Source organism: Sitophilus oryzae, unplaced genomic scaffold (assembly GCF_002938485.1).
Source record: "Sitophilus oryzae breed Bouriz unplaced genomic scaffold, Soryzae_2.0 scaffold_1184_pilon_pilon, whole genome shotgun sequence".
In the NCBI taxonomy this organism is placed as follows: Eukaryota; Metazoa; Arthropoda; class Insecta; order Coleoptera; family Curculionidae; genus Sitophilus; species Sitophilus oryzae.
The window spans coordinates 1,523,936-1,539,323 of NW_022145820.1; the positions used below are offsets into that span (position 1 = coordinate 1,523,936).

At 30.3% G+C, this 15,388-nt stretch overlaps 1 protein-coding gene across 4 annotated transcripts in view; it reads right to left on the reverse strand.

Annotated features, from left to right (window-relative positions):
* LOC115891520 (dual specificity tyrosine-phosphorylation-regulated kinase 2) overlaps nucleotides 1–15,388 on the reverse strand; it is a 167,652-nt gene that overhangs the window by 63,067 nt on the left and 89,197 nt on the right. For 3 of the 4 annotated variants that reach the window (XM_030911997.1, XM_030911999.1, XM_030911996.1), the window contains exons 2-3: nucleotides 4,847–4,963; nucleotides 4,247–4,360 (exon numbers count right to left, since the gene is read on the reverse strand). In XM_030911997.1, the coding sequence (XP_030767857.1) occupies nucleotides 4,247–4,360; nucleotides 4,847–4,963 (231 nt within the window). The remainder of the gene's footprint in view (nucleotides 1–4,246; nucleotides 4,361–4,846; nucleotides 4,964–15,388) is intronic. The other variant, XM_030911998.1, reaches the window with a different exon arrangement.

Sequence of the window (15,388 nt, forward strand, 5' to 3'; positions counted from 1 at the left end):
ACTGACAAATTAAACATGTTGACTAAATAGTTATTAGACTGAGATCATAAATTTGAAATATTTTTGTACCAAAAGTTCAACAAAAACTGTTTTATCATCATTTTATTTTGCAGAAAAAATATGATTAATTTTAAAAAACAAACATTTCCCAAATTTATTATTTCAGTGAAATACCTAACTATCTACTCAACGTGTTTATTTTTCGTCAATAATGGCATGTATTGACTATTTCCATTCTAAATATCTTGAGAACGGTTGCTCGTAGCGATTTTTATAAAGAGATATTTTTTATGTAAAAAATCACAGAGATGTATATTTTTTCCGTCGGTAGTTTTATACAGGTACGGACAAAAAGTTATTACGCTTCAAAACAGTTTAAACACATGTAGGTGGCGCCCTCTATCAGTAGGAGTCATATTGACATCAAAATCAAATTTCTCATGTCAAAAAATTCCCAGATACCAATTTTCATCTAAATATTGATGTTACTTCAGAAATTATTTGGAAAAAATCGAAATAAAAATGAAATTTCTACACCCTGTATCTCCGAAATTAAGCATTTCAGGACATACATTTATGCGAACTTTTTTACCTATTTTTATCTGCAGAATATGCTGCCGAAGTTTACGGAATACAATTCGGACCACCCTGTATATTGGGTTTACTGGAAAAATAAACATTTTTAGTTTATGAAATAGCAACCAATATCTCATTATAATTTTACTAACATTTAAATAATGATGATGAAGATATCGACGAAGATCACATTATCGACAAGAACTTTAAAATGACAGTAGATACAAATTTCCATTACCTATTTACAGAAATATTGGACAAACAATAATATTTAATTTTTAAGTAAGTGAAAAGTTTCAAAACAAACGCATTTTGCAAAAATAATTTTTACTTAGTAGGTTTCCGTATAAATAATTGATTACACAGGGTGAGCCTTAAAGAAGGCTTGTAGATCTCAAGAAAAGAAACAAATTTTTTATCTTAACCGTTTTTTAAATAAGTTTGTTTTTAAAAACTTACTCAAAAATTTATATAATTGCTTTTCTTTGAGGGTTTTTCAATATCTTTGGGCTAAAGCAATATAAAATGATTGCCTTGAAAATATAATATTATGAGAAATTATTACTTACTATAAAGACAGCCATCCGAGTTATATCAATTTTATGAGCTCAAAATATACGAGTTCCTTTGTTCAAACAATGAGTGTTATATGCGATAAAATTCATACAATGATGGTATTAATCGCTTATAAGTGTAACAAAGACGGTAATAAAATAGATAAAAAAAGTGTTTTTATGTCTTCAACACTCTATGGAGTATTATAAACGATTTTGAAAATAATCAAATCTTGAAAAAATATAACAATACTTTCTAATTTACCACACATAATTACATTTATAACAGAAGATGAGATAAATTAAAATTTTAATCGTATTTGTTCGTTGGTATCATTTTGAATTCACATTCACTATATCTCTATTCTCAATATTACATTTTTATATTAAAAAAGTGGATTTATTTTGTCCTGATTTTAATCCCTTATCAACAAATGTTTTACTTTTAATTTTTAAAAGTAAAATCATGGCAATTTTATTATGAATGAAATTAATGGAGGATTCAGAGGAAAATTTTTAGTTAATATTTCTTCAGCTGTTTTTTTATTAACAGTATCATATACCTACGTATAAAATTTTAAAAAACTTGAATATTTGAATCATCCTAGAACAAATTATACAGGTAATTATATTCTTCTTTTATATAAAGAAAAAAAGTTATTAAGAAAATTTGATTCTGAATTTACCTATAAATAGACAATTAATAAAAATCTCCTGTAGCCGCTCTTAATGCCGTTAAATTGCTTAGATGAAATTATTAATTCAATTTAACACTAAAGTGAATGATTTTCGGTGAATTAATTTTATCTTGACGTCTTTTATTTAACCTAAGTTCTATATAAGATCAAAAAAGAAAGTAAATATGTGATATATTTTATTTTATTCATTATTCACATTAATCTAAATTTTAATGTAAAATGCAATTAACAAGTGAACATGGTTTACACACTTTATGGTAGAATTATATTTAATTTATTAAAATACCTTTTACATGGTACAAAAGCATAAAGCATTTTTTTAAATTATTAATAACATTTCTTTAACCATGTAATGTATACGTGAAAAGTAAAAATTTAAAAAGAAAACTTGATTCAGATTTTAATGAAATATTATATTTACACTTGTCTTACAATTAGGTTTGCGAAGGACCAAACATCGTTAGCATTTTTCATTAAAAGATTATATTTCCTACTGGTATTTGAAACAAAATATGCATTCTTCATCACTCGATCATTAAAATTATTCATGGGTATGTAGCATTTTTCACTAATTCATATACTTCTTTACAAATGAAGCTACCATCGCATCGCAAACACGGCCTAATCCACAAACTCGCAAATTTGACCTGGATGATATTTGTTTTATTAAATTAATTTCTAAATAAAAATAAAAGTTTTAAGCTACAAAATTTGCTTCATTAATAGTTTTCATGCAATTATTAATATTGGGCCTATTAACTTTTCAAATAAATTCATAAATAAAAACTTGTAATTAAAACGTCTAATCCACATTTTTTTTAGTAATCAACATTTATTATACATATACTTATGTCTAAAATTTAGTTGATTAGGTCTTTAGGCAAATATTTGCAGCAAAATATAAAAATATTGTCGGAAAATTAAACTAGTAGCGTTATTGTCACTAAACTTCATTCTAAGTTTTCTCAAAACAAGTTTTTTGGGGTTAGGCCGTTTTTGCGCTGGTAGCCTCAATTAAGTTTATTTCAGGCTACCAGAGCAAAAAACTTACTTCAGGCTACTACCAGCGCAAAAACGATCTAACCCCAAAAAACGTAATAAAGTTTAGTGACAATCGAACCAAACTCAAAACACGTTTTTTGGGGTTAGGCCGTTTTTGCGCTGGTAGTTTAATTTTCGAACACTATTTTGATATTTTGCTGCATCATGAGTGTTAAAAAAATTATTATGTATTGGTAGTTACCAATACTGCACATTTTTTTGTTAACCAGGCAGTAGTTCCAATAAAATTTATAATTAATATAACAAAATAGAAAATAAATTAGTTATATTTGGAGTGGTCAGAATTAAAATGGATCAAGTCCAATTTCCTACTATTTTAAGATAAGATTTGTTTTTTTCCAATAGAGAAATGAATCAAGTCATACTTCACGTATTAAGAAGTATAGCCTGTTTCTGTTTGGTTTCTGAATATTCTGTTGATTCCTTTCAAAAGTGAACTGGATCAAGTTTATAAAATTTAACGCTGTTTTACGCGCGACTTTAACACACATGCTAGAGTTTAGAAAATAGGTTTTTTGATCAAATGGATGACAATGAAACAAACCGCAAATGGTTCAGTTTGAAAGATGAATCGATAGAATCAGTTCTGAAAGATCTGATTCTGTCGATTTTGAAAGTATAGTTTGATTTATCATTATTTTCACTATTACTACATCAATAGTTAGGCTGTTTTTCTTACAAATAAAAACTGCACAAGGAAGAAAAACCTTATCATTTAATATAGACGCAAATGTAATGTACTGTATGTAACACACTCAAAAAAGCAACACATGAAAGATCATCTTCCCTTTATCCCGCCTATATACCATAATTTTCATAGAAATCGAAGAAAACACTATTAATAGACAATGCGAAGTCAACAAATCCCTAAATGACCAAGAAAAATGTACTGATGAACCTATTTATACCCAAAATTTCAAATATTTTCAGAGATAAAATGGTTCAAATGCAAAAAAAAAGATAAACAAACATTCTTAAAAATGACCACAGTTGTAATTTGAGTTACTTTAGTTTGCAATTATAGAATTTAAAATATAATAAAGGATCGTGGCAAGATTTCTGCTACAGCTTGTTTTATTTTAATTAAGTAACATTAAAAAACTTTCAAAGTCTCATTTTGTCCATAATTATCTTCTAGGACTTGATCCAGTTCACTTCTGAACCCCTCATTTGTAATTTAACTTATTAAACCAGTACTTGCTTGAAATAGAGTTTTGAAATATGAACAAGTTTTTAAGATTAGCTTAGGCATTTATGGTTTGAGTACGTATGGTTATGGAAAATTATGTAAATTTTGAGACGGTTTTATTGTAATATCCAATGTTCCAACAATGAGCATAAACGATATATACTTACATCTGAATTGAAAAACGCACTTCTGGATATACCGTTGCGATAACTGGCACTGAGATGTCTGGATGAGTTAGAACCGGTGTGTGATTCATAGTGCTCTGATGAAATATGCAATGGCTGAAAAAGAAAATGGAAAAGATGGATGATGCTGCTAAGCTGTTACTATCAAGCGTATGCCAGTGTCGACGGAATAAAAAGGTGTTAGTGAAGACAAAAAACTAACGAAAAGTTGAACGTATATGATAAAAGCTTAGGTTAAATACATTAAGATACAGCACGTCACCACAGTAGCGTTAAAAAGTATAAAGTGTAATTGAAACCACTAATTTATTCCACTAATTGCGAGGTTCTGAATGAAACGTTTTTTACAATTCCTCTTGACGGATGATAATCATAGGCCAAAATGACATTATTCGCAAATTTTGAAATAGTATCTAGTGAAAGTTTTTCTACTAATTGAAAATTACTACCGCTAATTTTGATATAACCTTTAATGTAAAATAGTCGTTTCTTATGTATATCTTATATCTGGCGGATTTTAAAACGGATGTGGTGTATCTTTTGGATATTTAATCTAAGTATAAGGGTGTAAGTTATACATACTTGACTGTAGTTGTTGAGGGCAGTTTTAGAGATGATGGGACCATTTTTTGTCGTTATCTTGACTAGATGTCCGGAATTTGAGGAGAGAACCTCCTTTTGGTGGTGCGAGGTTGGATTCTACAAAAGAAATTAGAATATATTAAAAATTAAATATAAATATATAAAAAATGTATATTATACAAAAAGAATAAAAATAAAACTAGACAGAGTTTTTCCCCAGGTTGAGTAGAATTAATATATAATTTATTTAAACAGAGTGAGTATTAACCTTTACAACATATGGATATCAATTGATCATAGTTTTGCTATATTGCTATGAGCAAAGGATGAGCATCTATAGATTTTACCATTACCAATGCGTGTAAACGTTATAGAGGGGTGAGGGGGGGGGAGACTAGTAATATTATCAAATAAACATCAACTTCAGAAAAAATCAGTATTACCTAACTAACAAAAACTAATTTATTACGCTCTATGCTTTTTAATCTATGTAAATTTGAGTAATTATAAAAAAATGCTAAAGAGCTCAGACAGCTTTTTAGAATTAAGAAAAATGGTAAATTTATGTTTTTATTTTAAAATATGTTACCCAATCACATAGTTTACATCATTCAAAATAAAAATAAGTACTAAACGCTCTTTGTAAATCAATTTTCGACATCTGCCCACGACCAGTCGTTTACGAAACCACTTCATCTTTCTTGCGAACATAAAACAGCCAAGAAACTAAGCGAGAAATCGATTTTTTGGCGTAAGTAAATAATCGCCTATCCAAATTTCGATTCTTCAAAAAAAGGTCGTTAGAATCAATCTCTTTTTAGTGATGTTCACGCTTCCTACGCGTATTTTCAAAATGGCTCTTTCTAGCTGATCGAGCAGGGTTCTTCGACGTTTGGTTTAACCTACTTTTCCCTCAGTCATCTAGGGGAATTGAGAGAAAAAAAACTAGGTTACGATACCCTTTTGTTTTCACAAAGAATTTTCCGCTTTAATCGGTATATACTCGGCGCGTTTTTTATGTAGTATGACGTCAGTTCATTCAAATTTAAAGAATAAAAGTGGATCTATTTGTGGCTTAAATTGTTTCTGCATCTAGTGGAAGGAGGGGTAAAACTCAGATAAATATTTTGATTTGTTATACCACAAACATTAACAATTTAAATGGACTACTTAGATTTTAATTTTTTATAATAATCTTTAAAAAAATGATTCTAAAATATCATAGTGTCTTTACCTAATTTGGAAGCAAATAGTTTCTTTCACATTAAAAACTTTTGAGAACTATAATGTAAAATAAACAGATATTATAAGAAGTGGTTTACCGTTATTTCTGAAAAATAAATTAATAAGTTCACCTTTAGATTTTCAATTGTTTACTGCATATAAATATTATCCCGCTAGATTGAGGCACAAGTTTACTTATAAAGGAATTAAATTATACCTCCTAGAGAGTTGATTTTTGAACGAAATACTGACTATAATACTCACTTCTCTGTATATTTTGAAGTTAAACTTCTTTACGAGCGGTGGGAATAAAAATTCATGGTCATGACACACGAGGTAGCGCCACGACACGCGTCAACAAGAATGGTAACGATTGAAAAAGTGGTAAGCAAATGAGGAAGTTGAAATGGGTCTTTGGATCGTCTATGTAAGCTAGGGAGCTGAAATTAGGAATGTACAGTACGTCTGTCCGTTCTGTAGCTACGGGGTATCCGTGAGAGGGGAAACGATATTCTCCCGATGTTTTTCGTAAAAAATTAGACGACGCGACGCGTCCCATCAATAAAAAATCGACAAATTTGCAAGTAGCCAATAAAATGAGTGGGCGGAGCGATTTGCGGTGACGTACTCGTCAAGTCGATGTATAAAATATATTGCTGTTTATTTAAATGTTTTTTGTCCGCATTCCTTTCATAGACACAGATCGAGCAGACGTACTGTAGATGAAACTCGAAGAGATAAAGGATTCAAAGTGTCGTGAAAATATCATGAAAATCTACTAATATTAAAAAAAAACATTAAAGATCAATAAATTTAATACACTCATATTTATGAAATAATGAATAAAAAGAACGATTACTTCTTTTATAGAGTTGCTCCTGTCTCCCCTAACGACCCGTTTATGACATTCAGCGATCGCAAATCAATTTGCGAATCGTCTATTGCATGTGAATCGGCGAGTAAGATCGCTTTATTGACATGAAACGTTGCGGAAAAGGGAAAAAATGACATAGCCGCATGCCACATTGAAAACGATACAAACTGGAATTGCTGTTTCTGTCACAAAGAGGGATGTTTCCTAATAGGGAACCGGGAAAAATTGCAGTTTTTGCATGGCGCCGTACGATTTTATGTTTTGAAATTGAAGGGAATTGTGTAGTTTTCTTTTGTTGGCCTAAAATAAAATATATTTATGAGAGTTTGTTAGGTAATGTGCATAATTTGGATATATTTATGTTGGTTAGGATAGATATTTGTGCATGATTTTAAAATGTCACTATTAAAATTCAATGTATATCTTTTATACCCCATATATTTTTATGGTAATTTGAATAAACATGAACTGATATAGAAAATGTTCCTCGTGAATGTTTCTTCTTCCAAACATGGTATTTTAATATAATACTTTTAAAGTTAATAATAATTTCAGTATAACTGTATACGAATATAGGATCTTTATAAGATCAGATTTGTATGATGCGTGATCTATTTGGTAATTAAGTTGAAAACTCAAGTAATTTGTATACTCCACTTTATACAGGGTTTTTAGATATATTCACTGTGATACCTGCAGATTTACCTGTAGGAGAAATCACCTTAAAGATCTATTGTGTCCTCATTTCTTTAGTTATAGCTCATCATACAGTCTAACTCATCATACATGTTTTTATATGTATGTTTACAAAACAAAGATGTCATCGTGAAAGTTGGAAAAAATCACGATATATTACGAATTTTTCAAAATAACCAAAGTAGTCTCAAAGACGTTTAACATTTTTTATATAATATACAAACTACAGGATAAATACACACATCGATATATAAAAAGGATATAAAACTATAAGAGATCACTCCGCAGATGAATAATTCTATTATTGTCACAATTACGTTGGTTCAAATATTCTCACTCACAGAAATTGTTTCCTTAACCAGAAACTGGGATAATAGAGTGGGCGTTTTTGTAATGCAAAACAATTTCAAACTCGACGAAATTCCCAGTTCCGGATAAAACGGTATTATTCCGATGTGGATGGTGCTCCAAACAGATTCGACGCCTCTGCAACGTCTGGATTGACGGTGGAGTCGCGATGGCGTCATCGGGATTGTAAATAAAACCCTCTAAAAATAAATTTGGCCCTTTTTATGTGTAAACCGTAAGGTAAAGGGATTTTATACCGCCCCTTTTCTTTAACGTCATTTTTAGAGGCCACAAAACCTTTTTGTTTTGTTTTTGTCACGTGTTGAACTAACCCCTTTCCTCTAAAGATCTTATTTTATGGCAAAATGATATATAAAAAATAATTCAATAACTGAAGAGGGGAGAAAAAGCATATATGTAAGTGTTAAAAAAGTTATTTTTTTATAAAATAATACGGAATACAAACCGAGAGAAGCTTCTCGATAACATGATTTTATTTGATTTGTCCAATATGTTTCAAAGCTCAAGTGTTCTCGAGAATCTCGAGATTAAAACCCATTTCAAATAGCTTTATCTCTTTCTTTTTCTTGACTTTTTCTCTCCTCTTCTTTTTCTTCCTTATCTATATATCTCCCTTATATATATCTACACGAAAAAAAATTAAACTCTATTTAAAAGTATGCCTTTAAATGAAGTAAGTAATTCTGTCAGTTCCACAAAATATCCCGTCAATTCTTATTACAAAATGGTTAAGATAAGAAGGATATAAATATGTACTTTATTTCGTTGTAAAATCTTTTGAATACAACTCGATGTTTCGGGATTACTTAATAGTTTTGTCTGACACTCAATGCGATACCGGCAACACTATTCCTCCTTGGGAGTCGTAGTGTTGCCGGGTAACGCATTTCGTGTCAGGTAAAAGTATTATTCGGTAATCCCGAAACATCTTGTGGTATTACATTCGATAATACAGTGAAGTCTAAATTGTAGATTGTCTGGGATGGGGGAAATTAATCACCTCGACCTAATAGATGTATTGTGTCCTCCTTTCTTCAGTTATAACTCATCATACACCCTCAGGGCTCTTACAATTTAATCAATATTTGATATGGTTTTACAGTCAAGATTTACAGTCAAAATTTATGACACTAATAGTTGTCTTCTCGCACTCAGTAATGAGATATTCTGGTTTCCCTATTTCCCTACAGAATCTATATTCGCTGCTGGTTTTTAGCTTCAATCTACTGAAGTGTTCATTGGGAGGGACAATTTCCTCTTAAAATCCCCGTGACAAACCGAACATTGTTCTTACTTAAACCAGAGGGAAGTATAGTACATCTACAATAATATAATTCCTCTTTTGATCCATATGATTCGTGATCCTACGAAAAGGCCTTTGATAAAGTAGAACACACAGTGCCGTTTAACATCTTGCAAGAAAAAGGTCTAGACAAGAACGATATCCAATTCGTAAAAACAGTATATTGGAATCAGACAGCATACATAACAGGTTAGGACAAGACGAAACAGACGAAATACCAGTACAACGTGGAGTTCGTCAGGTATGTGTACTGTCTCTCTTATTGTTTAATATATTATACTCGGGATATATATTCGATAAGGCCCTACAAGATAAAGACATTAGCATAAAAATAAATGGCATCCCTGTTAATAACCTTAGATATGCAGACGACACCGCGATTATCGCTGACAACCCTGAGGCTTTTCAAGAACTTCTAGACAACATAGTTCGGGAAGGATATCCATTGGGCCTTAAAATAAACACGGCAAAAACCAAGATAATGGTCGTTAGTAGGAGAAATATTCCACCACCCAACATACGTGTATACGGACAATGCGTAGACACGGTAAATAAGTTCAAATACCTGGGATCCTGGCTAACATCGGACCTTGACTTCGACTTAGAAGTTACATCGCGTATAGAACAGGCTAGATCAATGTTTAACAAAATGAGAAACCTACTATGTAACCGATCACTCAACATCGACATACGTCTGCGTTTTATCCATTGCTATGTATACTCAATCCTCTTATACGGCTGTGAGACATGGACGATTAAAATGAACACCATTAGACGGTTGGAAGCTTTTGAAATGTGGATCTACAGAAGACTCTTGAAAATACCCTGGACAGATCATGTACGCAATAAAGAGGTTCTTGGGAGGCTTAACAAGGAAAGGGATTACTTGCAAATATAAAAAAAATGAAAGAGAGTATACCTGGGCCATGTCATGCGCAATAGCAGAGCAAAACTTCTGAAGTTGATATAGAAGAAAAGGTAGACGGCAGAAGAGGACTTGGGAGACGCAAGCACTCTTGGTTGAAAAACTTACGAGACTGGACTGGACTGTACTCACACGAACTGTTTCGAGTTGCACAGTGTTTCGCCGCGATTGTTTTGGTTTGGTTAACCTTCATTAGAAGATGGTACTATAAGAAGAAGTGATCCATATTTTATAGATGCTATAGAAGTTTCCAAGTAAGTAATGATTCTTACAACTGTAAAAAATCAATTTATTAGTACATGAAATAAAGATATACGCTAATTGAACCAATAAAAACATATTATGCTGTCAAACTGTCAACACTAACAATCGTTCATCATTTCCACTTTTTCTATAAAAATCCCGTTCAACGACATAACGATAAATAAATGCACCGAATAAAAATTGCCTCGTACCTTTTAAGACGAGCCAAATACGGCAATATTGCTTAATAAGCTATAATAAATGTCTTAAAGGAAAACAAGCGATGTATAAAACACAAATTCCATGTCATTTATAACAAGACGCGAGACAAGAAAAAATCCGGCCAGAGTCACTTTATCATGCTTTTTGATGTTTACGTATCGAGCAGAGAAAAATGAGATGGCATAAAGCAACGTTATTTGATGATAATGATAACTGTATAAATACGTATTTGTATGGTGACGTTTAAGATTATTAATAACAGATACTGTCAAACAATTGGATAACTTTACTGTAAATGCAATTAAGGTCCAGTTTTACATACTTTGGTTCAGAGTGAGTTCAGATTTAAACAAAATTATTTTAATAGATTGTTCCAACGACTTCTAATTTTTTTAATATGACAGCAATTCGTATTCTTAACGAATACTTACTTCTGTTTCATTTTTCTAACAAAACTTTTTATCTATATCGGAGTTCTGTCTTTGTGCCTCAATTCGTTGTTTTATGTTTCAGTAGTATTATGCATTGGTTGCAGTGTTTTAGGTATTAGTTTAAAATCAACCAATTACCAGTAACCACTTCTAAACTAATTATTAATTTAGCATCTCCATTCTTAACTTGACAGTATTTTTTATGTTTCAAACTCTAAGAGGAAAATGTTGGCAACCGCACTAACAACATCCACATGTTCTATTCAAATACCCTATTATACAGAAAATATAGCTACGCAACCTTAGCTAGCTATATTTTGTGTATATTTATAAAATATATTTCTGTAATATTTTTTCTTATACTAATTGAAAATTAGTTTATATTGCACGTGAGCATTTCTTCATGAACATTATCAAGAAATAATGATTTTTTGGCAGTTGACAGTTTGCATACTCACATAGAATTTTTGTAATCTAAATGAAAACTATAATAATTAGAGATATATAATAATAAAATTATTTAATTTTATACTATATAGCTAGTGTTACTTGCTTTAATTTTCGCTGTTACATTAAGAAGAACAGTATTCATTAAAAAGATTTTCTATGATTTATGGTAACAATAATTATAAAAAGATGTATTGTTATATTATTTTTATGAGTTTATTATGGTAATTTATATCAAAATTATCTTTGTTAGAATTCTTAAATATTTAGATATTTTTAAAATAACATTTAGAATTTCTAGTATTCCCCGTAATAAATATTTTCTTCTAATGTAAAAAAAAACAACTTGAAATATCTTAACTATGTAAGGCTATCGGCAAGACTGCAAAGATTAAAATACTTCATAGAAAGTTCTTACATCTAACAAAAAAGTATAGTAACTATAATAAAGATAAAATCTAGCATATTATGATAATTTTAAATACTTTAAAAGACAATTTTGTTTCTGGTATTTCCCTATTTTACATTTAAATCTATTTTTTCTATTTCTTTATGGAATTTTCTCTAGTATTTAATATTAATGTACTATGTATGCAGCAGGTCACTTCTTAATGAGATATAAAAATTGTTTTTGAAGTTTTTAAATTACCAGGGACGGATACAGAAATTTATTTTAGGGGGGGGGGGGGGGCCCAAATAAAAATGTATATTTCTTTTATCGACATATATCAGCCTTGAAAATATTTGCACTTATTTAAGACTCATCCTGTATAAAGTAGCAATAACGAGTAATAAAGCCATCAATTATACAGCGTGGCACTAAATAACCTAAAACAAATCGATTTTATTTACTCCTTTCATTTCTTTTTTTTACAATTTATCTATAACTTTGGATAATCAAAGATATTAAAGGAAAAATAATTGCTAGTTAACAATAGGTATTCTCTCCATAATGTTAGTTAAACAAGGAACTGAAAGTCAAAGGAATTATATTTCTTTGAGAAATTTACTTTCCCAACAACAGATATTTTAATTTTTAAAAGTCTGTCTCTTTCGAGATATACTCACTGAAGAATAAACTATAATGAACAAACCACAAAAATTCAGGCAGTACTTTTAGCTTGCCCTATTTTTATTTTAAAATTGTATTTTTGTCCGTGGTTTTCATTACGTTAAAACACTCATTCCGTTCTCTTTGTAAAAACCTTTTTAGAATTGAATTGAAAATGCACACGCTGATGTTCGCCACTTGCATAATGCATTTTCTTAAACGACATGTGACAAAAATCTGGATTGTATTGCGAGCCGTTGTGGTTTACGTTATTTATTTTGTTATCGTTCGTATGCTAACTATCTGCGCCACAAACCTACATCGAAAAAACTGTAATTTAAAAGGGAACTCTTTCAAAATTGTAAATAACACCATATTCTGTTTGAATACGTTATGCAGCAGTGCTGCAAATTCCATTAACACTATTATAAACAGAAGAAAAAAAATAATATACTAAATGATAAATTGAGCAACTGTTATTCGGAATTTTTTTAAAAAGATTAGAATAGAGGCCACTACGTCTGTGTTATGAAAACCAACAAATTGTTTACATCGGATTCTTGTTTTATCATCTGGGGTATATCGGGTTAGAAAAAGTCGTTATATACAAGCCTCAGTTGCATTAATTTTTGACGAATGAATCTGAAAATTGGATTGGAAATTTTAATTTTAAAATTCAGTATTGCGGATTTTTAAAATTATTATTTTATTTTTTTAATACCTAATGTATCTTTATACAACGTTCAATACAAATATACCCAGTTGTAGAAAAAAAAGGGTTACAACAACACGTATCTCACTATTTTTTCAAAAGATAGCTGAAAGGTAAGGGGAAAAACCAACGATGACCATTTTATAGGACTTTTTAAGTAATCAACTTACTACATCCCAAATACTTGCTAAATTGCCACCAAACGATATCCAAATAATTAACTTAACATGATATTTGGTAACATTAGAACAGTTTTCTTTGTAAAAGTCACTTTTGTGACATAGTCTGTTTTTTTCCTTACACTTCAACTAATGTAAGCTAAAATGCAAACTAACAAAATAGGCCTGGTAGTTGATAAAAAGTTTGTCTTTGAGTTAGAAAAAAATAAAACAATATGGACACATTCAACTCTAATTTTTACAGAGAATGAAAAATGATTTTATTTAATACGCAACTAAATAATAGTTTCGTATATATAAAATATATTGACAGCTCAAATAAAATCGACAAAAGAATACCTATTTTTCCATAGCAATTGTTAAAATTGCCTTATATCTATCAAAAATAGTAGATAAAATAGTACTTTAACCGCAAGGGTAGATTAAATGCAAAAAAAACAGTGCAAAGAAATTTCACGACATCTTCTGGGTTTAAAATTTTTGGCTTTTTCGGTTTGTAACCGCTACATGACTGCTTCAAGAAACCTATGAGCCTGCTATCTACAAAGTTTAGATGTTACTATACCTACTACTACGGAAATTTAAACGGTATAGCTTATCCTTAAACCTTGAAATATCAATGTTTTCATTGACCAGTATTGTACTTTTTAGCATTGAATAGTACGACCATAAACTGGACGGGTACATTTTATTTGATTTTTCAGAAAAATATGCTAAAAGTATGTTTTCACTTGATCTTTCTTCTCGCACGTTTTTTAATTGCTTCCATTTTTAAAAATGTTTGTATTCCTTTTCATAAGTTATTCGGGATTTAAATTGAAGTAGTTTGGATATGCCGCTTGTTCATGCCGCCTCAGCCTGAATATCTGTTGGTAATTTACTTATTTCGTTTTGAACCATTTTTGGCTCCAATTCAATCAGCAATCGACACGAACGAGAATTAAAAAATATTGACTCAAAACTGACAACTAAAGAGACAGCTTTAATTATTTGTCAAATTACATAGAAACCAACGCCAACCTAGCGCAATATTTTTTCTACTCGTAATAAATTCCTTGAAATAATTTCTGAATATTTTTTAAAACGTAACCCGCTATGGAAAAAAAGTATTATTTTATACACGACGATAAAATTGCCAATTTATCGTCTTGTATAAAAAATAACTATTTTACTCACATTCAACATAATTACTATTGCTAATTTAAAAGTTCCTCCATATTAATTTTGGAGGATAAAATACTACCCTATGATCGAAAAAAAAACGGTGTCAGCGATGAAATGAAGGCCCCTGTCATTTTCTATGTAAATTTATTTGGGAAATGTCATTGATCGTCATTTCCCAGTCAACTGGACACCGTTTTTTTCGATCATACGGTATTGAAAATGCATTGCTCTTAAGCCCACTATGATCTAAAATAATATTCATACAATTGTTTTCATAACAAAATGTAGGTTGCTGAGCCATATTTTAGACAGAAGTTTCAGGTTTATTCCATCAAAAACAAAAAATAATAGTTGGTGTAAAAGTTTGTTGTCACCCAGTACAGGAATTTGCTTTTGGTCTAATTTTAATGAGGGAAAAATAGCAATATCATGTTTATTATTTTTAAACTTTCTTCTTTGTTAAGTTTTTGTTTCCAAAATAGATTGAGGAAAGTTCAAATGTTATTAACGGATCCAAAAATAAATTGGCATAGTTACCTTAAAATAGGTTTCTTTGTTTTACTAAGTATATACGTCGTTGTACAGAAGAATAGCAAATAAAAAAGCAATATTTTGTTTTCGACATGCTGTTTTTATTATATTTTCGTAAACATACACGCAAAACGGAAATTACAATCTACTTGCTGGAATAAAAACGTCTAT